This window comes from Dysidea avara, chromosome 4 (assembly GCF_963678975.1).
Source record: "Dysidea avara chromosome 4, odDysAvar1.4, whole genome shotgun sequence".
In the NCBI taxonomy this organism is placed as follows: domain Eukaryota; kingdom Metazoa; phylum Porifera; class Demospongiae; order Dictyoceratida; family Dysideidae; genus Dysidea; species Dysidea avara.
The window spans coordinates 31,269,127-31,291,849 of NC_089275.1; the positions used below are offsets into that span (position 1 = coordinate 31,269,127).

Genomic DNA, 22,723 nt, shown 5'->3' on the forward strand with positions numbered 1-22,723 from the left:
TAAAGTTCATAATGTGCCACTGTCCCATCATATTCAAAGTATTTCTCATAAGCAATAAAATTACAAACTTTATAACAATCTTGAGCATTACTAAACAAATGATGTATGCTGTATTTTACATAAAATGAACCAAAGAGGTAGCTACACACTTTGTAGTGTACATTTCATAATCATCATTCTTCAGTTCCAGAAGCAGTTACAGACTTTATGGTGGAGACAACAGAGAGGTCTGCATTATTACTGGCTAGTCCTCCAGATGTTACCAATGGAATAGTGATCTATTACCTTTTCTCATATCAACTGGTTGGATCAGTTAATGTGATGATGATGAACTTCACTACTACTGACATGTCCTTGAATACCACACTAACATCACTACTACCATTTACCAACTACACATTCTCAGTTAGACCATGTACTATTGCTGGTTGTGGTCCAGCTTCTAACAACATAAGATCAACATTGGAGGATGGTTAGTATGTACAATGGAGTTATAAAGATGTACTGAAGCTGTAGGGCTGTAAACAGATTTTACGATAACTCTTTTTGTCTGAAAATCCTAGTTTTCTTATATACCATATATTTAAATGTGCCTACTAACGATGCTAATCTCAGGTGCTACAAGTAGTTGGTGGGTTAAACTTTGGAAAATTTATAGCCAAATCCACTTAAGTTTCCCCCCGCCAAAGTTTTCCTCTATAAGGTATGTATGTATGAATGAAATACATGTATTATAGGACTTCTTTGTATTGAGATTTTATATTTCAGCTCCTGGAATTCCTCGTAGTATCACTTGGACTTCAGTAAATGCTACTACTGTCAACCTCTCCTGGACTGAACCTTCAATAACCAATGGGATAATTAGAAACTATACGATCACTATTTCTACCAGTGATCACCATGTTGTATTCATGACTTATCCAGTGGACATCACTGATCTGACTATAGCAATTGGTGGACTTACTCACAATACTAGCTACACAGTCAATATCAGTGCTTGGACCATCAGACAAGGAGAATCAGGATCACTGTCATTTACTACTATACCTTGTAAGTATTAATATTTATGCATATTATTTTGTATAGCATGTGTGTACTGTATTATGTGCAATTTAATTCTTGTTTACAGTACCATCACTGCCATTGAATGTGACTGTTACTACTGGTGGAATGTTACAAGTACTTGTTGTAGATTGGGAATCACCCAGTAATCCAGGGGGTATAATAACAACATACATGGTGACCTATAATGACATCACAATTAGTACTAATGGAAATGATACAATGTACACTATTATGGGATTGAATCCATTTACTGATTACACTATTAGTGTGACAACATGTACTGATAATGGTTGTGGTAACCAAACTAATGTTGTGATTGGAACTACAGAAGAGGAAGGTATGATATATACGTATGGTGTATATCAAGCATTAGTTGTGTAAATCATATTATGTAACACTTTCACACCTCAGATCAAAGGAGCCACCTGGGTTACATTTCGTATGTAGCCCTGACTACAACTGGACAGTGATTATACGGATGTCAAGGCCGAAATCAATTGTGGGGATCAGCATTTCTCATTATATACAAGCATACCTTCATGGGTTTAGACAATTAGGTTGGCATAACTGACTAGGCAATTCATATATGTGGCTGCCATGAGCATCACATGTGAGGCATGGTACTAACAATTCTTATGGCTGCTTATACATCACAAACCGCAACACCTTGTTATTACATCGTAACTTCGTACTTCTACAGGGGTATATGAGAGTACGATACTCTCCTCGGTATATGTAATAGTTGTATCATGTACCCGAGTGATTTGCCTGATATGTACACCCAAGCTCGAGGGCCGTTAGGCCCGAGAGCGTAGGTGTACATATCAGGCAAATCACGAGGGCACGTGATACAACTGATATGTACCATGTAAGCTAATAGCCTACTGTGGTGGGCAACTAATCACCCAAGCCAATACAAGGCAACCCACTGGATTTATTATATAGAGAGTCTTGTAAAATTCGATTATGGGTCAGCAGCAAGTAACGTTGCAGTTACGTTTGTTAACATAAACGGGAAAATCCTATGAATATCACGGAAACACTCAATTTTGTGATTTAACAAGTGTTTCAAAGTTGCTACATCGTTTAACCACTGTTTACAATGTTTTCTAAACATCCAGAGGGGTAAGCTTCGCTGTAGAGTGGTTACCTCGTGACATACGAAAAGTTGGCGTGGTACATAATCAAACACGCGGACACGCGATTGTAAATTAACCATGACACTAGTTCTCACCTTAAACTTCTGTTTGTCAACTCATAGGGTGGTAAGGGTGTCAAATCGCCTTCGTACGAGTGCTGTAGAATGCAAAATCGGGTTCATGGTTTTCATCACGTGAGTAATAATAAACTCCCACAATCGAATACTGCCAGGATTCTTATAAAAACAAACAACGTTACCTCATCAGATATATCAAGGCCATGGTACATTTATAAATGTACCATAGCCAGCCATGGTTTAACTTAAATGTACCATGGCCAGCCAGGGTTTATAAGATATGTACCCTGAAATTTGGCTTTGAAGTTAGGTGGTTTCATGGTACATGTAATAGTTGTAACTTGGGCATGAGGGCTTTGCCTGATATATATGTATGCATGACTGCCTGAGGGTCACAGGTCCAAGGGCAGAGGGCATACATATGATGCAAAGCCCGAAGTTCCATGTTACAGCTAAAATGTAGCACTTATCAGGCCAACTACCTGTACAGGGCGATCAATCGCCCAAGCCAACATGAGTGCAACCACTGGATGTATTATATATGCATACCTAAAATTTTCGATTATGGGTCAGCAGCTAATACAGTGTTCTAGTTATGTTTGGTTACAATGAATGGACATATTCTAGGGATATCGCGGAGAATTTCAGTTACGCGAGATTAAAGTTTTAATCAGTGTTGTTGAATTGTTTATGGAAAAATTACGAAGTTTACTAAAGGCCTAGATAGGTAAGCTTGCTTGTAGAGTGGTTACTCTATTCAGTGTGGTAGCTTCATGATGGGGGCAATTCCATATTCGAAATCATGCAGAAACAATTGGTGAATAATCTATAGCACTGTCTCGTTCTCACCTTAGCCCAACGTTTTTCAACTCTTAGGATGGCTAGGATAACAAAACGCTCTATTTATGAGTGATTTTCATGGCAAAATCCAAGCCATGCATCCTAATCACATGAGTATTAATCGAAAGCTCAAGTTGGTTTGGTTGCTAGCATAATTGTTAGGCGTGCATTCAATCAATATTATTTTCAGTTAATGACATCATTAATTATACAAAGAGAAATGGATGAACTTGGACTTGTTACATCATACTGTAACTTCACAATACACCCTTCTACAAGGGTATGTAAGAGTAGGATAGTCTCCTCATGTATATCCACACAAAAACAGTGCAACCTTTAAAAGCCTGGGTGAAAAAAGTTGTGAAATCAAATGTGACAGCCATGAAATGGCTGCAATGATGTGGATGATAATAAATTTTAGTAATGGCTTTGTGCATTAATAAAATTATTATGATCAACATCATTGCAGCTATTTCCTTTAATTTCACAACTTTTTTCACTCAGGCTTTTTGAAGGTCACACCCTTTTTATACAGCTTGGCTGTTTTGTGTGAATTTCCTTTCCTTTTGTAGTTTACATATGTACCCCAAAGGCAACGGCTTTGAGGCTTGTTTTTACACAGAGCATTGTTCATCTTATCTACAGATGCAATGAAGATGATATAAGATAAACTAGTGCTCTACTAATGCTAAAAAATATCTACAGTACCTATCCGATACTAAAGCCAATATATACTGATAAAATTTTGTGCTTGCTTGTTCATGGCTATACGAAGTTGTAAATTCCTTCCAAGTTAGATATATTTTGTCTTAGATTTTGCTGCGACTGTTCTATTAGAGTATCTCATGTAAAATGTGATAAGTTGCAGTTGCTCAATTTTTACAAAGCAAATCTTGCATCTTTATGCTAGAATACAATTTGCAGCCTGTTATCACAAGTTTTATTAGCATAGCACTCATTGTGGTGATTATGATGATGAAGATGGGTGCAAGTACAGTAGGTCTTATATAGTAGTGTACTACCCTGCTGATCTGTACCAACATGGTTATAATATTGGCTTTGATTCAATGGAATACCAGAGAAGTATTGTATTACAGATTTTATTTGGTTACTTTTGTAATGCACTAATAGAGTGCACAATATTTTTGAGGACTTCTAATAAAACACACATGGAATGTTATAGAACAATCTAGATTTTCCATTGGTAGATCTATGAAATTATGTACTTCAGTATTGAGTAGATTTTAACTAGAATTTTCATTTATAAAGTAGAAATTAAGTGAGGTAACCAGCCTTAATAGCAGCAGCTCAGTGGTTTAGGATTTGGGTGTTCAGTACGGAGGTCTCTGCTTTGAATGCTGGTAAGTTTTTCAACATTTTTCATGCACCTTTTTTACCCCATGGTGACTGTTCTATTAGAGTATTTCTATCCCGCAATTTGCATTTGTTTGTTTTTGCCTTGTAACTATATAGCTGTCAATGAAATTCTTTTTGAACTACAAAAGGTTTGAGCTATGATGATTAACCTATAAGCATACCAATTCTTAAGTTATTCCCATAAGAGGTTTACCCTATAGGCGTGACAACATGTTGGTCTTTTTTAATCATACATAGCTCTATGAATATTAATCAGATTTGCACCAAACTAGGTACATGAGTGTGCTGCAACACATTCTTAAAGTGTACCAAAGCTCAAGATATTTTAGCTATATATAAATTTGCATTATTTTATAATGGATCTGTAAAGTGTGTGAAAAGGATATAATGTGAGCCCCCAAGCTCCCTAAAAGAAGCCACTTTCTTGACCGCACGACACACTACCGTGTGTCTTGATCATGGCGTGGCACACCAGCTTTCTTGGCCACATAAACATGACACACTACCGTGTGTCTTGATAATATTATTATGAACTCTTGGCATTAGTGATCAAGACACACCACACGATTTAAATGTCTTCAAAATTTCAGTGAGATTTTAAGCTTAACTTAATTAGCTTGGAATTTCACCTTCATACATAAGTCCTTTAAGCTACTTTAAGGAAAGGTTCTTTTAATCAGTCATATTTCAGCTTTATTGTTCACTTCTGCACTCTAGTGATTATCAAAGTTAAAAAATACTTACGTTTTTATTTTTTTGGTATATTTTCTGTTCCTACTTCATTCTTAATTATGTTATCATGAAATTTCAATAGTTTAGCACTCTTACACATTTACTGTGATGTAATTTACTGATCTAGTCCCAACTGGTGTACCACTGATGATTGGTTTGGATGTTCAGTCATCCCATAGTATTATGGTGTCATGGGAATCACCTTTACCAGAAGAGAGCAACGGCATACTTATCCAATACCATGTGATTGTCATGGAAACTCAGATACTATATTTAGACAATGGAACACTAGACACACTAATGGGAGACAATTTTAACAGAACATATAATGTTTCAGAAAGTCGTACACAATTGATTGACATGTTACATCCTAGTTACAACTACACTGTTAGAATAGCAGCAGCTACTGTAGTAGGAATAGGTCCATTTAGTGACCCCATTACTGTGATGACACTGGAGGATGGTGAGCACTCAATTAAGTGATGTTACATTAATACCATAAACTATTGATTATAGTTCCATCATCTCCACCACAAGATGTTGATGTTATTGTGATCAACTCTACTGCAGTGTTTGTTAGTTGGAGACCACCAATTGTAACTGGTCAAAATGGAATGATCATATCTTATGGTGTAATGGTTGTTGATCTTCTCAAAAACAATATAACTAGAGTCACGCTTATGGATGAAACCAATATTACTATTAATGGTAATTTTTTGAAATATGTACAATTCTGAATGCAATAAAATTTTTTTAAATTAGGGTTGCTGTAGATCTTAACGATGAATATTTTATATAATTTTAAACTCCATGCATTCTTCCTACTTACAGTATACAAAAAATAATTTCAATAGAGCAAATATTCATTAAAATCATGATCTTATACTAAGTTGACCATACATGTAATTACCTATAAGACTTGAACATTTTTTTCCTTTTCGACAATAGTATATACATCACATAAAGTTACAATGTAACAGTAAATAAATTATGAATAAAAAGTATGCTAATCTATATGTGGTATGTATAATGCATTTATTAGGACTAAGGAAGTATGGTAACATATCAGTCACCATATCAGCCTACACATCAGTAGGTACTAGTGATAATGCTACTTCATCTCCAGTTGTAGTGAGGACATTTGAAGACTGTGAGTTACCATCTCTTGACAATGTCTTAACTGATCATGTCATTTATACACATAGTTCCTGGACTTCCTGAAAACTTTACTGTACAAGTACTTAACTACACCACTGTGAGGTTGACATGGTTACCACCCAGTTCACCTAATGGAGTTATCTTATTCTATAATATCACTTACTATGGAACAAGGCTACATATTCAGTCTGTGAGTAGAAATTTTAATTCAAATACCAGTCTGTTTGCAACTGGATCTCCAGTGTAAAGAAGTAATCAAGAGCTAACTAGCTAGCTCACCATATTTAAACCTTTTATGCACCAGTCTGATTTTCATCTTTCCAGGGCTGCCCTTCTATGACCTCAAATGGTCATCATATGTTTTCAATGATTGATGGAACGATGACTATAATTATTCCTCATCAATCAGTTATGCCAGCATATGCTTATTAATGCATCAGTGCTCCTTTTTTAGTACTTCCCTATGACTCTGCATGGCTTTTCTTCAACATCAGTTTGGTTTAATATAATTATATGATACTGTATTAATTATACATTATTATTGTCCACATACCATACCAAACATTTTCTTTCCTTGTGGGTGTATGTCAACCCTACTGAAAACCTTCTTTAAAGGGAGAAAATGTTTTTCAGTTTCTTGTAATCAATATTAATTGGTGGGAAATTGTTTTCTTAAATTAGGTGAAAAGAAATGGTGACTTGAACCTATCGGATTGAATTCAACAGGCATTATTTGTATAAAATTTGTGATTGATATACATATAATTAGACTTTAGAGTTTACGTGCTATACATTCATAAACAATTTTGTGAAAATATACCTATATAATCATAACTTACAAAGTAACGTTTTCTTCATACAGAGCACAGAAAGTTTTACAGAATCATTTGGTCCATTCAGCCCTTCACATGATGGTAATATCACGGCTACTACAATAATGGATTTGAACACATTGTTTCTGTCTAACAGTAACTACACATTTCAGGTAATACAGTACTTACTGCACATGTAATGCATACACACTCCAAGTACTCAACAATTTTTGACCTGATAGCTTTTTGTAAATACCGTACATATATGCTCTACTGTTTTTATAGATAAGAGCTTCCACAATCAATGGCAGTGGGCCAGCTGCAACTGATTTATTATTCATTCAACTAGGAAGTATGTGATACATGTGTACTTACATACGTAACATACAACAGTACATATAAATCATTATATTGTTCCAAAAATGTAGTGAAACAAGATACATGAGTGATGGTATTGTAGCTATGTACTACAACATAGCTATATTATATGCCCTACTTTGGCATGTTACCACCATCTGTTCAATTTCAAAACAGGAATTTTCAAACATAGCTATGTTGTAATACAATAGCTACAATCATTCATATCTCTTGTTTTGCTACCTTTTATTGCTGGAACTCTATTTTATTTTTAAATAATATTATTCTTTATTTTATAATTTTTTGCTATAACATACATAGCTATGATATACACATGTGGCTATGGAGTATTCCACTCTTGATAAGCGAGCAATGCAATAGATTAAGAGGTGCAAAACTGTAGTTATAGTGGCTCTGGTCATTAAGGGGCCATGACAGTGAATTCTGATCATTTATACTAGGGCATGCCATCACTTTATAAGTGCAACTACACATACCTATGTCCCTCTTACAGTAGATTGAGTACTTCAAATGGTTTTGTGGCATCTAAATACACTAAACTAACTTAGGAAGGTGTCGATACAAAAATTAACACATCGGTATGATTTCCTTGCATGAAGAAGAAAACCAGAAAGGCACATGCCACATGTGAGTTTGTTATTGTGGTGTGAAAATGGCTGTGCACTGCTTCGTGTGGCCTTGCTTCTCTGGTCAGGCAGGCAGCAGGCTAGCAGACCATAACTCGGATTTTGGCTTTTTTAAAAATTCAACATTCAGACTTTTGTAAATATGTTTGTAATGGTGGATTCAATGTTAGATGCACTAAGACTATTCCATTAAGTGATTTCCATCTCATTCCATATTTGTATGATGGTGTTAATGTAGCGTTTTGGTGGGTGCTGTTAATTTTATGGGGAAATCGTACTAAATAGTACTGCCATACTCTTTGATAGGAATTGTATGTAGGGCTGAAATGATCATGGTTTGTTAGTATTTGAGTACTCTCTAGAGTTAACAATCAAGTACTCATGAATACTAGTTGCATGTAGTCATACCCATTTGACATGTTACGTACGTACCAACCTTAAACAGTTTACAGCTTTTCAAGTAACAACAATGATACACACACTGTATTAAAGTACTGATGTTAGTGTTCCTGACAAAAATAATTCCAATCAAACTCTACAGCCTTCATTGTGTCACTCCCTGATGACAAATACATCTTGTGAGCTGGGTCATGTGATCTTAATGAATACTCAAATACCAATTTTACTATCCGAGTACCGAGTACTTGTCGAGTATTAGTATTTGCCTAATTATATATGACATCATTTGAGAGAATTTTTTATACATATCAATGCACAAGTAATTGTTTTTATTTAAGATAAAAATGTAGCTCTTGTAGTTTATTTTTTATGAACAGCAGTTATTCACAACTATGTATAGTTTTAAGAGTTATTAGTGTTGCATCCTATTATTAATTTAGTCATACATATGTATACACAGCATTTTCATATGAATGCATCGGTTCCCCACTGTGTTCTTGTACTAGTTTGAAATTGTCTTACACAGGTCCAGTCATATTTAGTGATGGTGGAAATGTTGAGAATCAATCAATTATTAATGATTTTACTGTCAATAACACATTGACCCTAACATGCACCTCTGATCATATGTTTGATGTTGTTGAATGGATAATGATTAATCAGACTGGAACTGTTCAATCACTCTTTTCAGACAGATCCAATGTTTCAGCAACAATAACCTTTAAAAATGCAAGTGATAACTTCACTTCATATATGAGATGTAGCTCTAACAGTGGGTATTCTATCAAAGAAGTATATATCATTAAAGGTACAACATACAGTACTGTACCTGTAATGCATATTATTCAATATGTTTTTAATGTGAAAGTGAAACATATAGTACTTACAGTATACGTACTTACAGTATTTGACTTTCACGAAATATCCTAAAATAGATGCACTTCATCAGTACAGTTGAATTTTGATGCAGTGTGTAGGTTGGAGAAGAATATATTACACAAAAGTAACTTGTAAAATCTTGTAAGCAACAAACTTTTTATTATGACTGCTGGTAAAAATAAACTTCAGAGCCAGTTTACAAGCTTTGGTTATCAAAATGACTATTTAATTAGAGCATTTTGTCAATAACTGTATGCTCTATTAGAGTATTTGAACAAAGCTTTCTATCTATATAATTATGTAACTTGGTCTGGGAAAACTGAATTATTGCCCAATTCCCATGATAACAGGACTGATTTGTTCACCACAGGCACAAAGTTCTATCAAATTTGGCTGTCAAAATCAACCAGGATTAAGTGAGCTGCTTTGCCGGCTGCATGTTTTTTCCAAGCCCAGTAGTAACTGAAAAGTTTGTAAATTCAAACAGCCTTTCATAATATGTGACTCACTCTGGGAAACTAGTCTTACCAACTGTTTACAAATGCTAATGTAAGCATTCAGAATGTTTTACTGTAGCTTGCCAATGATTGAAGTTACTTGCATGACGTGGCCTAATTTATCTCTACACATTACTCTTTCATGCTGAAAACAATACTTTGCTTTCCCCCTCTTCCACCCACCAAAGTTCAGTGTACCTTGCAAAAAATTATCAGGGAATCCTAGTTGGTATATATGTTACTTGTACAGTGAATGCTCTGGAAGGTGTAGTTTTAAGCTTCTACCACTGGAAGTAGAAATATGGAGATGGATGGAATACCAAGTTTTCTCCTCTCTTTAAAAAGTTTTTGTAGACAATGCTCAAAACAGAAGATGAAATACTTTAAGCTGTCAAAACACTCTAATAGAACAGTCATGCTTTGATATTGTTAATGCATATATTTATAGCAACTTGTATTTTGAACCTTGCAAAGTCAATTTTCCTGGAAACATGCATACTGAAATCCCTCAGAATACAGTAGCGTGCTTGTTGTATGCTTCATTTTGTTCTGTATAAGTTTCATTGCTAAGGTTGGCACTGCATATATTCTACCATGTTATACCATATGTCCATATCAATAATGTGTAATATACATATATATGTATGTACATATGATAAAGAATATAATTTAGCTCTTGATGCAATAATGTCCCTTTAGAAAATCCATTTTACGAGATAGTAAGTAATTGGAGCTCGGTAGTACCATTGGCTAGTAGTCCAGACATCAGTATTATCATTGCCATTGATTCTGATGGTACAAGATCTCAACAGGATAATGTCACTAATTCTTTAGTGTTCACTCATACTAATAATAGTGGTGTTGTAGTAAATGTGGATGGACTTGAACAAGATCCTGTTAACTTTCAGTTGTACCATTACACATTTCCACCAGTGCAGAACAGCAGTGAAGGAATCTACTCTATTCAATCAGGTGTGCATTTAATCAATGTTTTCCATGACTGTAGTAATGTAAATTCTTACTCTGTTTAGATATAAATGAAAAGCATACATTCATGATTCCACTTACCATAGAAAGAGAAATAAGTATGTTTGTAACATTTTATTGTTACATTATAATTAATTAACTAAATATTTCTAGTATTGACATTAACTAGATCATTTTCATCACTCGCTCTTCTGGAAGGAAATACAATAAATTTGACCTGTACCCCATCCATTATGGAAGCTGTCTTGTTGTGGAGTCATAATGGAACAAATGTGATACAAAACTCAGCCATTGTGTTCACACCACCAGATCTCAATCATAATCTAATCATTGCACAGTCAAGAGCAAATGACAGTGGTGTTTACACCTGTCGCGCTGCCATTGATGATATGTTGGTTGAACAAACCATTCGTGTGAATGTTATAACAGGTATTATTTAATGTACAATTAAATCTGGTGATGCATACAATTGTAAGCATGCCACACATGGAATTCCTACAATAGTATAGGAACCCACAAAATATTTCCAAGTATGCATCTATACTGCAGTTTTCACACACAATCAAAAAGCATACTTATACAAGCTTCAACTTAGGTTAAATATAGCCATTGCCCTAGTTTCATGTGCACCATCTGAGTAATACCTCGGACTGAAATCACTTCTTTCTATTCCATTTGTTAGCATGTGATGATGATTTTTCTGGAGGTTTATTCTGGAGCAGCAGCAGGAGAAATGCAACTATCCACCAACCTTGTTCAGAACTGCATCCTAACTTTCGTTCTGGTGTTAGCATTGGAAGACAGTGTTTAAATAATGGTAGTTGGGCATCAGTTGACATATCTAACTGTACCATGTTCAGAGATTCCTATCCTGTAGTAGTGGTTTACTTTACACTTACTGCCAATAGCACAAATATAACGGATTCAGATACAGCAGTGATAATCAACAATGTTAGTTCATCCTGTATATACTTTAGCCCATCGTCAGAACACTTGTCTTATATATTATATACCTCTCTTTTTATAGGTCATTAATCATCTTCAAGATAACTTTACTATGGAAATAATGAGCCCAGTTATTAATAATTCCTGGGTATACAATTCTGCTTCTGGATCACAATTGTCAAGTCTTACAATATCTTTTAATTTGCAAGAAACAATCGCCCACATCAATATATCAGAACATGTTAAAAATTATTTAGAGATTAATAAGAGCCACATTTTCCAACCTGGAATCATTTTAAGTAATGAAGATATCAGTGTGCTAGCATTCCAGCCAAACTGTAAGTGCAAAATAAGTGACAATAAAATGTGACAGCTGCAGTGTTCTATAAACTAGCCTGGAAAAAGACACAATCTGTTAATTTGTTGTATAAAACTTGTCAATACAAACAGTACTAATAGAGTAATTATCCCAATGCTTATCTATGAAATTCTTTATTCATTTTATAGCAAGCTGCTTTTGTGATGTAAATGATGAATCCACCATAAGAACAGTATGTACTGGACCTAGTACTCCACCGTGTTTGTGTAGTTCCCAAAGTTGTACAGTGAGTTACTGTATAATCCAGTCGCATGTAATTACTGTTGCATCTTCTTGTAGTGTAATAGTCCCACATTTGCTGGTGATGGAAGGGTGTGTGGATTAGACTCAGACAGTGATGGATTTCCTGATGTAGGCTTGGACTGTGATCAACCTCAATGTGAAGAGGTGCAAGGGTAGTTACGATTGATCTGTCATAATCGTGGTTATTTTACAGGATCTCTGTCCTGAAATTTATAGCATCATAGACTCTGGTGAACAAAGTAGATCATTTTGTAGAGAGGTTGACCATAGTACAGGTTAGCTTTTAGCTAATACATATACATGCACAAACAAGGTAACTGACACAATTTTCACTTTGATGTATGTGACCTAAACATGTACTGGATGACTAGTGGTTGTTGTGTATTGAGTATTGTATAATAACTATTATCCTTAGAAATAGTTGTGATCTAACATCTAATATTTATATAAAGGTTTTACATTATAACATGCACAGTAAAAATGAAGCTAATAATCAATTAACTAATTCTCATGCAGCATGACATATTTTCACTCTCTTGCACTGTGTGTAGTCAATAAAGCAAACCCTTTTAAAATGATTTTTATTATTTGATTCAGAATTTTTGGTGTGCCCATCTGAGCAAGACCAAACCTGGAATATAACATGGCCAGCAACTAATGTCAGTGAAGTGGCCCAGCAGAAATGTCCAGGAAGCAGTGAAGCTGAAGGTAATAATAATTATAATTTATTATGTATGAGGTTGCAATAGATCATAGGGCATGAGACTAAACTATACTATTATAAGTTTAAACACATCTGTTTGACTAATCTAAAACACTAGTAGTAACTGTGAGCTGGATTCCCCAACAATTATGTACTTATTGCAACCATGTTGAGTTGCAGTAGCAATGATCATCTCCTGATCATATTAAATATACCTTTTCTTAGTAACTAATATTACATGTACCCCTATACATGACACAATTAATACTTCGTTCAGTATGTACAGTAGACTATTTATGAAAATATAGTTGCTCTAGTATATTAACATTGTTTCACTGGTAGGATTTGCTACTAGACACTGCAGTGGAAACTATACATGGAATTCTCCTGATGTGTCACAATGTAGAACAGTTGAACAAATAAGACTTGAGACAAGAGCTGAAGAATTGGTTGACATTGTTGAAGGAAGATTTTCCGCAGAGGACAGAGACTTGACACAAATGTTCATGCCTGAATCTGTGGTGGATATTGCTGATGAACTACAGGAGATCACAAACACTACGCAACCTCTTCTACCAAATGATGTGTCCTCAGCTGCTACTACTCTGGATGCCATAATTGTGTAAGTTTCAGTTAAACAAAAGTTACGTAGCTACCTGCTATTGATACAGTTAAGTCTTTGGTGTACATATACAATGTGCAATGATGTTATGATGGTTGAGTGTGTTACATAATACATTTTAAAATCTATTGAAGCCATCTTGCTAGTAAAGTTTACAATACAAGTATTCCTATTTTAGTGGTGTAACTGTCATTCAGACATGTGAGGTAGAACTTTCAATGGTTTTCTCACGGATAGTTAATAGAGTTTGATGTATGTTTTATTAATTACCTGTATCTTTGCTAAGGATTATGGCAAGTTGCAGGTGTTAAAATAGTCATGTGTTACTTAAGGCAGTAAAGACTATAATAAAACAGTCATATTTGCTTAAACTGAGTATATACCTTTATAGAGTAACTACAATAGCCATTGATGAAGTTGATCAACCATTACTTTTGGATGTGGTTGAAGTGAGTACAGTATACATATATGTACATACCCATGCACATAATCATAAACTGAGTATATACGTAGATCAGTAATAGAGTAAATGCTACATACAAATACATAGCATTAGTTATACTCATACATGATCATATCACCTCAATGCAGGCTCAATGGAGCAGATGACAGCAATAGTTTAAACAAAGTTATGACACCAATTTCACATGCAACATGTATGCATGTGCCTTTTATGACAGCAACTGGCTATGATTGCATTCAAGTACCGTACAATATTGAAACTGTGTTACTAAAAGTGCTGCATGCCATCAATACATATACAGTGGACCAGTAGTGCATATTTAATAAACACGTAAATTAGAAGATATGCAATGTAAAATGAATGAAAAATCCTTAAACCTATAGACATTGATGCCGTACATATACAATGACAAGGAAAATAGGGATTTTAAATTTGATTAGGGATCATAGAAAAAAGTTGGAAAACAAGGGAGGTCACCTACACCTGCAGATATAGTAGTGAACGTTTAATCCCTAATTCAGTCTATATAGCTACCCATGTTCACTAATATATTTGCAGGTGTAGGCGACCTCCCTTGTTACCAAAACTTTTCTTTCTACTGTGTGATCCCTAATTGAATATAAAATTCCTAATTTTTCCTTATATGTGACCCAGTCTGAGAAAATCGGTCTTATTGCCCATATCAGCAGATTCTACTTTCACCCAGGACACAAAAGCTACATGAATAAATGTGACCAGGCCTGCGAAAATAGGGCATGTGGGCACAAACTACACCCCACCACATAGCATCTCATATCTCAGTACTGAATTAGAATATTTTCATTTTGTAACTTGTATTTTAAAGCCAACTAAATGTTTAATAAGTGCTGAAAGTTTCATGGCAAAACAACAATGGAATACAAAGTTATGACACATCAAATTTTGAAAAAGTAGGCAATTTTATGTGCCCACATGCCCTATTTTCGCAGGCTCAGTCACAAATAATCTAATTCCACAATCAAAATCAGCTAGACTTGAGTGGTCTGGTTTTGCTGGCTGCTTTTTCCAAGCCCAGTGGTGATCCATACATGCAGTGTGGGGCCTTAATGGAGCTCTGATCAGCCTGGGGGTGGCTGTACAGCTCTGTGGTGTTGAATAAGTACTTCTGCTGTGAATTTCCTTTCATCTTAGCCACTGTTGATACCTAAATGGCCCATAACTAGGCCTAATTCATCCAAACACCTTCCTTTTCAATTTTTGAATACCATCTTGCCCGCCTTCCATGCCCCCTGCCTCCCATCCCTTTTTGAGCTCGCCAGATGCAGTCAACCTCGGTTTATGAACTATCTAAAATGGCGAGAAACTTAGTTGTTGGCTACTTGCACAGTGGATGCTCTGGAAGGTAAGGAATTCGTGTAAAACGTTTGACAATTTGGTACACATAGCTTGAACCATTGGTGAGCTACAACACACTAAATACTTAAAACTGGCATTTCTCGATACTTTTAAATAGGCGATAAGACTGGTTTTCCAAGACTGGGTCACATATTTGTTTGATTCCTTTTTTGTAACATCATTATGACTGGTGAACCCACACATACCAAATCAAAAAATAGAATGGCACCAGGGATAAACTTTTCGTCTGAATGCATGCCCAATTATCAATTACTGACTCAAAAGTAGAGTGTCCATTGCAATTCACTTTCAGCTATTTTCAGTCCGTTATACAGCACTACAAACAAAGAACAGTAGGAGAAGTGCCTCTGCAATCAATCCAGTCATCACGGAAATTACAGACTATTCCCATTTACAAATGTAGAGAAGCCATGCATCACGCAGCCACGAATTGACACTTTGGGCCATTAGCAAAAATAAATGGGACACAAAGGAGGACAAAGGTAAGTCCATGATGCGTGCATTGTACACACTGCGGTACGCCAAAAGGCACGCCTCCGGATGAAGTGATGTCAACAGTGAAAATGTCAAGTCCGTAGCCTTAGCCGTTATCAAGTTAGGCTTGCCTGAAGCAGTTAGTCAGTAGAAAATTCAATTAGATTTTTTCATAATAATCTAATGAAGGCATTTAGAATCATACTGAAGGAACTTTTGGGCTTGGTTATGCCTAACCAATACTGCCAAGGTTCCAGGATGGTATTCTGAAGCTGGTTTTTGGGTGATATTTTGGCCAGAAAAACCCAAATCTCCATGATTCCTAATATACAGTACTACCATACTGTATGATAATATTTTATTGCACAATGCCAATTTTCACAGTGGAATATTTTATCTTACTAACTTACATTAGAAAGTTGGTGAAAACATAATTATGATTATTGGCTGTATAATTATAACAGAATAAGACATTTTCAGGAGCATTCACGATCAGCAGTCTGCTACCATGTATGATAGCTATCACTTTACAAGTACAAATTATATACTGTGCATGTGATCACATGACTATCAACTGCTGCATAAGATGGATTATTTCCTTCTGAGAGATGGGGATAATTTCCCGACATCCACAGTCTTTAAATGAACTGTATTTAAAACTTTTTCCTAATATAAGTTGATGAATTCTATTTTCTTTGTTCATGTATTTGTAAGTGTCATAATTATGAAGTTATTTGTCAAGAAAGCATATTTCAGTTACTAACAGTTCATTGGTACAAAAGTATAAATTATGTGACCAGATTTGTGAAAAGGTACAACCTTTTTTTCACACATTTTACAAGCCAACAAAAATGTTTAAAGCAGTTGACTCCTTAGTTTTATAGTTGCTTCTTGTATCAAACTGCAGCTAGATATTGTAGCTTCATGTATGGAAAATATCAGACAAATGTATATAAAATGATAAAAAATATTAAGTTTCAAAGTTAAAAAATAGGTCAAATTTTGTGTGTGAAAAGGCATCTTTTTGCAAATTGGGCCACATAATAATTGTTAGACTACACCTTTGCTATTGTAGTGCACACAAACACAATTAAATTTGGTTTTATTCTTTTTTAGGATGCCATTGATACACTAGATAGTTTGCTAGATGAAAGAAATGATATATCTTTTGATGCAATGACAATTAAGGTGTGTTAAAAAATGAAGTCTAAGACAGTACTTGCTGTAGCTACTCATTACCTACATTTATATATCCATTGTTATAATGTAGGTATCATGGTCATTCAGTAGCTACATGATGCTACCAGTATATGCATAACTCTTAATGTTTAAAGAGTTTTAATTTCAAGATTCTAGGAATTTTAAATACACCTGTACTAGATAAATCACGGACCTGGAAATTAAGCTGGCATAACTTCAAACATAAATAGGTGCCTGAAAGTATTGGGAATGTAATGCTAGGTTGAATACTTGAATGTGCAGTATTATAAATCCCTGCATAAATCCTTGTCTACCAAACTATAAATCCCCTTTGTCAGTAACTCTAATAGAACAATCAGGCAGCTGAGTGTTCTGTTGAGGTATGTTGATCTTTTCTCTGAAATGCATTTGACAAACATAGATTTATAGTCTCTTCTTCAGCCACTTATTGTTAACCCATAAAGTGAACATTTATTAGCAAAACATAGGAACTGAGGAGTTTATTAATGCTGAGCTTAATTTTGAACAATATAGGCAAATTTTCTGACCACTGCTCAAAAGCATAATAGGTAAAATAAATTGCATAATCGGCAGGTCCCTAGCAACCAGTAGTACTGAAATTGCCTTATGCTATTCCATTTGATATAGCAAATACAGTAAATGAATTTACTGTATTGACTGTGTACTATCTTTGCTATTACATATATACGTACATGATAGCTACACAATTTGAAAATGTAACAAATAGAAATTTATGTATAATTGTATGTAGCAAAATGATTCAGAAGTGGCTGCATCAGTTGGTGAGCAATTACTGATGAATACAGAAGAAGTTGGTGTTCTGTTCAGTAAGACGTTAAATGGTTCTAGTAATCAGACCATCAGGACTACTAATAATATAGGTACTGAATGTTCAGTACATTTAACAGTAAAATTGCATTATTATTTTGTTATTAATATGTATATAGAAATATGTATCATGGCAGCATTGTTTTATCTATCTGTACCTCAAATTGCATTACATTCCAAAATGCTTCTAGTCTTACAATAATTGTAACTGCATTGTACTATTACATGTACGTACATACTTCATGCACATAGTTTCTAATTATTTGAATCTGTTACACAAATCCTCAGTTGAACTATATTATATTAATGTAAGTGATTGTTAGTTCCTCAACATGACAATGGCATGCAGCATTTCCATTGATGTGTGGAGGTCTATTATTTACAAAGAAACCTGGTATTACTGATAAGACACGTGACTCAATCGGACAGTTATTTACAACCACAATGTGGCCCACAATAATGCAATTAGCTTCTTGTGGACAATTAGTATTTAGCACATCAGTAAACACCAAAGGATACAATGAGATGGCGAGCATATTGTAAGAAAGAAATTACACTCAGGTATGCTGTTATCTGTGGCTAGCTCAGTGGGGATTAGACCATCATGGTAGCGGTTAATCAATAAGCCATTAATTCAGTTAGTATGGTAGCGGTTAATCAATAAGCTATTAATTCAGTTGGTAGCTTTCGCCATAATAAAGCGCATTCTGTAGACCTAGACAACCATGCTAGCACTGGCTATTCACATTGGCTGCTATTCACACATATCTATAATGCCTCAAATACACCTTTTATAGACTTTACAAACCTTTATTCACGCTCCATGGCTTGCGTGACCTCACATCTTTTACTTGCTGAAATACCCTCAGTTTTTAGAATGGGAATTAACTCTATACTAACTCACTGCTTCTACACCATTGTCTAAAGCACTAAAGGCACTCATTATAGGCGTCTTCAAGAATTTACAAACAATCGGTGGCATAAATAATTACCTCAGCTGCGCCTAAGTAATAATTGACATCACCTCAGGTTTTTAAATTCTTGAAGATACCTATTATGAGTGTCTAACTATTACTAAATGCTTGACTAAATTACAATAATGTTCATTAGCTATTGGAGCACAGATTGCAAGTCAACAAAGTTTAGAGGGAATCATGAATATACAATTTCCACCACCTGATGTCTCTTCTAATGATCCGTTTATGAAGTTTGAAAACATGACACCCATGATTCAAATACCAAGCTCTGTTATTATGAATCAGATTGCTAAGGAAGGTACATATTAAATTGTACAGTTCTAATGTGTCTTTACATACTGTACACTGACAAATAATGGTTGTTGTACATAACGCTTATTGTAAGGGCAGATCTAGGAACTGGCAAAGGAAGGGGCACAAACAAGCTAGGTTTCTGGTGGAACAAATTTTCTTGTTAGTAATTAGCTGTATTTTTGAAGCAGTAAATAATCACCTCTTAGTAGTGTCTCACTGTTGATTCTGCCATTTTGGCCTTTACAGATATGGTTGTAAAGTCTTAAATACTGTTTGAATGTCTTAAACACCACCAACACAATCATTACTTTTAGAGGTGCTTAGTACCACAAAGGTGGTGACAGCTGGTTTGACTTTGATTTCAGGTGAGTTTGTGATACTTAGTGATCTGCATATTTTTGTGAGATTTGGACTGACAAGGTCTATGGCTCCTCCACAAGGGAAGGGGGGAGGTGGATTTGCGCCAAATTCCCAATCCTGGATCTGCCATTGTTTTATTCAAGTCAAAGTAACTTGTATTAAACTTTATTATTGTGTAGGTGATAATATTCCACTGATCTTTATCATTGTAAGAAATTCACATTTACCAACTGATGATGGGTGAGCGTATATTTCTGTTAAAGGTGCCTGTATTAAAATGTGTGCTAATACACAGAGAAAGTGTGGAAGGCTTAATATTGTCCAGTCAAATATCTTCAAAATCAGGAACTAGAGTAGATCTTGGAAATGATACTGTACTGCTGACTTTTAACGTTGGACAGGTACGTATAAACTCTATTTTGTGTATTACGGTGTATAGATTGTACTGCAATTGATAAATAAATTCATCTAAGGCTTTGTCACACTTTGCTTATAGCCAGGAAATGTATATCATTTAAACCGCCGGTGTGAATTCTTTGATTATTCAAGGTACGTTATACCTTATGAAATTATGTATATATTTAAGTACTGCTGTTCATCTACAAAGTGGGAGTTTTTCATCTGATGGAATTACTCAAATCAAAAGAAATAATAGGACATTTGTGCAGTGCACTTCTAACCACTTGACAAGTTTTGCTGTTTTAGTAGATGCATCAGGAGTAAGTTTAAGTGTTGTGTGTTGGACTGTCTTTGAACGTATTCTCACAGTTGGATTACTGTATGGGGGAATGTACACATACATGTATATTATGCATATATGTGACAGCAAATTGGTAGTACTTTCATAAATGTGTATCAAATTTACACTAAGGTTGATTTGATGTAAAATATTGGAACTTATAGATATTACAGTACATGCACATGAAAGTCACAATTTTGTTCTTACTGATAATGACACACTGATGTGGCACTTTGGCTATTTGGACTACATAACACACACTGCATGCATTGTAGTGAATTACTGTGTTTGCATTAATAAATTTCTGTGTTGTAGGGTACACCTGAATCTACTGCTCTGTCAGTTATCAGTTACATCGGATGTGGGATATCCATGATTTGTCTCTTGTTTACCATTATTGTACTGTTATTAAAAAGGTATGTGTGGTTTCCTTAAATTAATAGCATATTATACACATAGTATTATCTTTACTATATAGGAAAGATATATTTAACCAAGTGCAGCATTTCATCCACTTAAACCTTTGCATCACTCTGTTATTGGGACTCACAGCATTCGTCAGTGGTATTGAAAGTGCTAAGGAATACAGAGTATGTGTATACATATACATAATTATTGCACTTTAAATTTGATTTCTTGTAATTATTAAAGGCTAGCTGTCTCATTGTGGCCATCATACTTCACTACTTCTTCATGGCTGCATTCAGCTGGATGCTTTGTGAAGGAATACTACTATTCATTATGCTACAATTTGTATTTTATAAAGGTTTTCTTAAAAGTCGAAAATTCTTTTTATTGTTAGGCTGGGGTAAGCATTACTCACAGAAATGATATGATATACTTTGTGATGTGTTTGTTGTGATATACAGGATTACCTGTTCCCATTATTATCATATCAGCTGCTGTCTCACATGAGCAGTATGGCATTAATGATAGGTATGCACTTGATAGCTATATATTTTCTATCATTTTAAGACTACTGAATAATTTTTTTTACAGATGTTGGTTATCTGAAGAAAAAGGTGCAATCTGGGCATTTATTGGCCCCATGATTGTTATCATACTGGTAATACATATCATCCACACAAAAACAGCTAAGCTGTGAAAAATATGTGCAGTTTCAAAAAACAAGAAATGGTTGCAATATTGTCATAATTGGTCACCATCTTGATTTAACAGCTTTTTCACCCATGCTGTACTTTTTTCATGGCTTGACTATTTTTGTGTGGATTTTGCTACTTTTTGTACACCCCAAAGCAAGCACATAGTTGACTTTGGGTTTCACTTCAGCCACATTTCTGCTTATCTAAAGACACAATGATGATTTTTGATCTCTGCAGAAGTTATAATTGTATTGTTTTATTTGACTATTTACTAATATTCTTTTACTATTCTAATAGAGTGCACATTTTCGAGGATTTTTAATAGAAGATCATAATTATATAGAATGTTCCAGAAAAATCTAGAGTTTCCATTACTAGATCTATGGAATGACTAACTTTTACTATTAAGCTGCAATTTGGTTTATAAAGCAGAAATTAAGTGAAGCAGATAGTCATGGCAATTATGGCAATATAATTTTAAACATTTCTTAAAAGCACAATAGGGGATTTTTGAGCACTGTTTAAAACCAACATCATAAGCATAATAAACTCATGTCTACTCAGTGGTTAAAAATCTGGGTGTTAGATGTGGAGGTCCCTAGTTCAAACCAAACACTGGTAAGTTTTTCGACATTTTTATACACCTGTTTACCCTGCAGTGACTGTTCTATTAGAATCAAACCCCACAATTAATGCTTACTTGGTCTTTGTATGTAACTATGCACGCAGATTCATTACTCTCCTTTGCTTTTCAAACCATCAAAGGTACTGCTACAATGATTAGCCTATCTACACACTGATTTTCAAGTTTTTTTTCCTTTTACAGTTTATTTTGTAACGATACAAATTATGCAATTAAACATTCATAACACCATGGATATTCATCAAATTCAAAGCCAACTTAATATCTTCATGTACCCTTCCAAATTTCAAGGAAATCAAGTTGCACATTTATGCTTTATAACAAGTTTTGCATAGAGTAGAAATATTTTCTCCCGTAGACTCTTGTTA

At 34.8% G+C, this 22,723-nt stretch overlaps 1 protein-coding gene across 1 annotated transcript in view; it reads left to right on the plus strand.

Moving 5' to 3' along the window:
• LOC136253753 (usherin-like) overlaps positions 1 to 22,723 on the plus strand; it is an 88,294-nt gene that overhangs the window by 54,453 nt on the left and 11,118 nt on the right. The window contains exons 40-72 of the mRNA XM_066046412.1: positions 185 to 472; positions 769 to 1,050; positions 1,130 to 1,402; positions 5,358 to 5,693; positions 5,747 to 5,938; positions 6,273 to 6,380; positions 6,436 to 6,578; positions 7,251 to 7,373; positions 7,486 to 7,552; positions 9,130 to 9,411; positions 10,679 to 10,951; positions 11,011 to 11,064; positions 11,120 to 11,395; positions 11,649 to 11,917; positions 11,994 to 12,249; positions 12,419 to 12,516; positions 12,570 to 12,677; positions 12,727 to 12,808; positions 13,131 to 13,241; positions 13,579 to 13,858; positions 14,250 to 14,307; positions 17,307 to 17,378; positions 18,163 to 18,292; positions 19,350 to 19,514; positions 20,050 to 20,110; positions 20,166 to 20,271; positions 20,367 to 20,419; positions 20,478 to 20,589; positions 20,925 to 21,025; positions 21,088 to 21,199; positions 21,261 to 21,417; positions 21,479 to 21,545; positions 21,609 to 21,675. Coding sequence (XP_065902484.1) covers positions 185 to 472; positions 769 to 1,050; positions 1,130 to 1,402; positions 5,358 to 5,693; positions 5,747 to 5,938; positions 6,273 to 6,380; positions 6,436 to 6,578; positions 7,251 to 7,373; positions 7,486 to 7,552; positions 9,130 to 9,411; positions 10,679 to 10,951; positions 11,011 to 11,064; positions 11,120 to 11,395; positions 11,649 to 11,917; positions 11,994 to 12,249; positions 12,419 to 12,516; positions 12,570 to 12,677; positions 12,727 to 12,808; positions 13,131 to 13,241; positions 13,579 to 13,858; positions 14,250 to 14,307; positions 17,307 to 17,378; positions 18,163 to 18,292; positions 19,350 to 19,514; positions 20,050 to 20,110; positions 20,166 to 20,271; positions 20,367 to 20,419; positions 20,478 to 20,589; positions 20,925 to 21,025; positions 21,088 to 21,199; positions 21,261 to 21,417; positions 21,479 to 21,545; positions 21,609 to 21,675 — 5,162 coding nt within the window. The remainder of the gene's footprint in view (positions 1 to 184; positions 473 to 768; positions 1,051 to 1,129; positions 1,403 to 5,357; positions 5,694 to 5,746; positions 5,939 to 6,272; positions 6,381 to 6,435; positions 6,579 to 7,250; positions 7,374 to 7,485; positions 7,553 to 9,129; positions 9,412 to 10,678; positions 10,952 to 11,010; positions 11,065 to 11,119; positions 11,396 to 11,648; positions 11,918 to 11,993; positions 12,250 to 12,418; positions 12,517 to 12,569; positions 12,678 to 12,726; positions 12,809 to 13,130; positions 13,242 to 13,578; positions 13,859 to 14,249; positions 14,308 to 17,306; positions 17,379 to 18,162; positions 18,293 to 19,349; positions 19,515 to 20,049; positions 20,111 to 20,165; positions 20,272 to 20,366; positions 20,420 to 20,477; positions 20,590 to 20,924; positions 21,026 to 21,087; positions 21,200 to 21,260; positions 21,418 to 21,478; positions 21,546 to 21,608; positions 21,676 to 22,723) is intronic.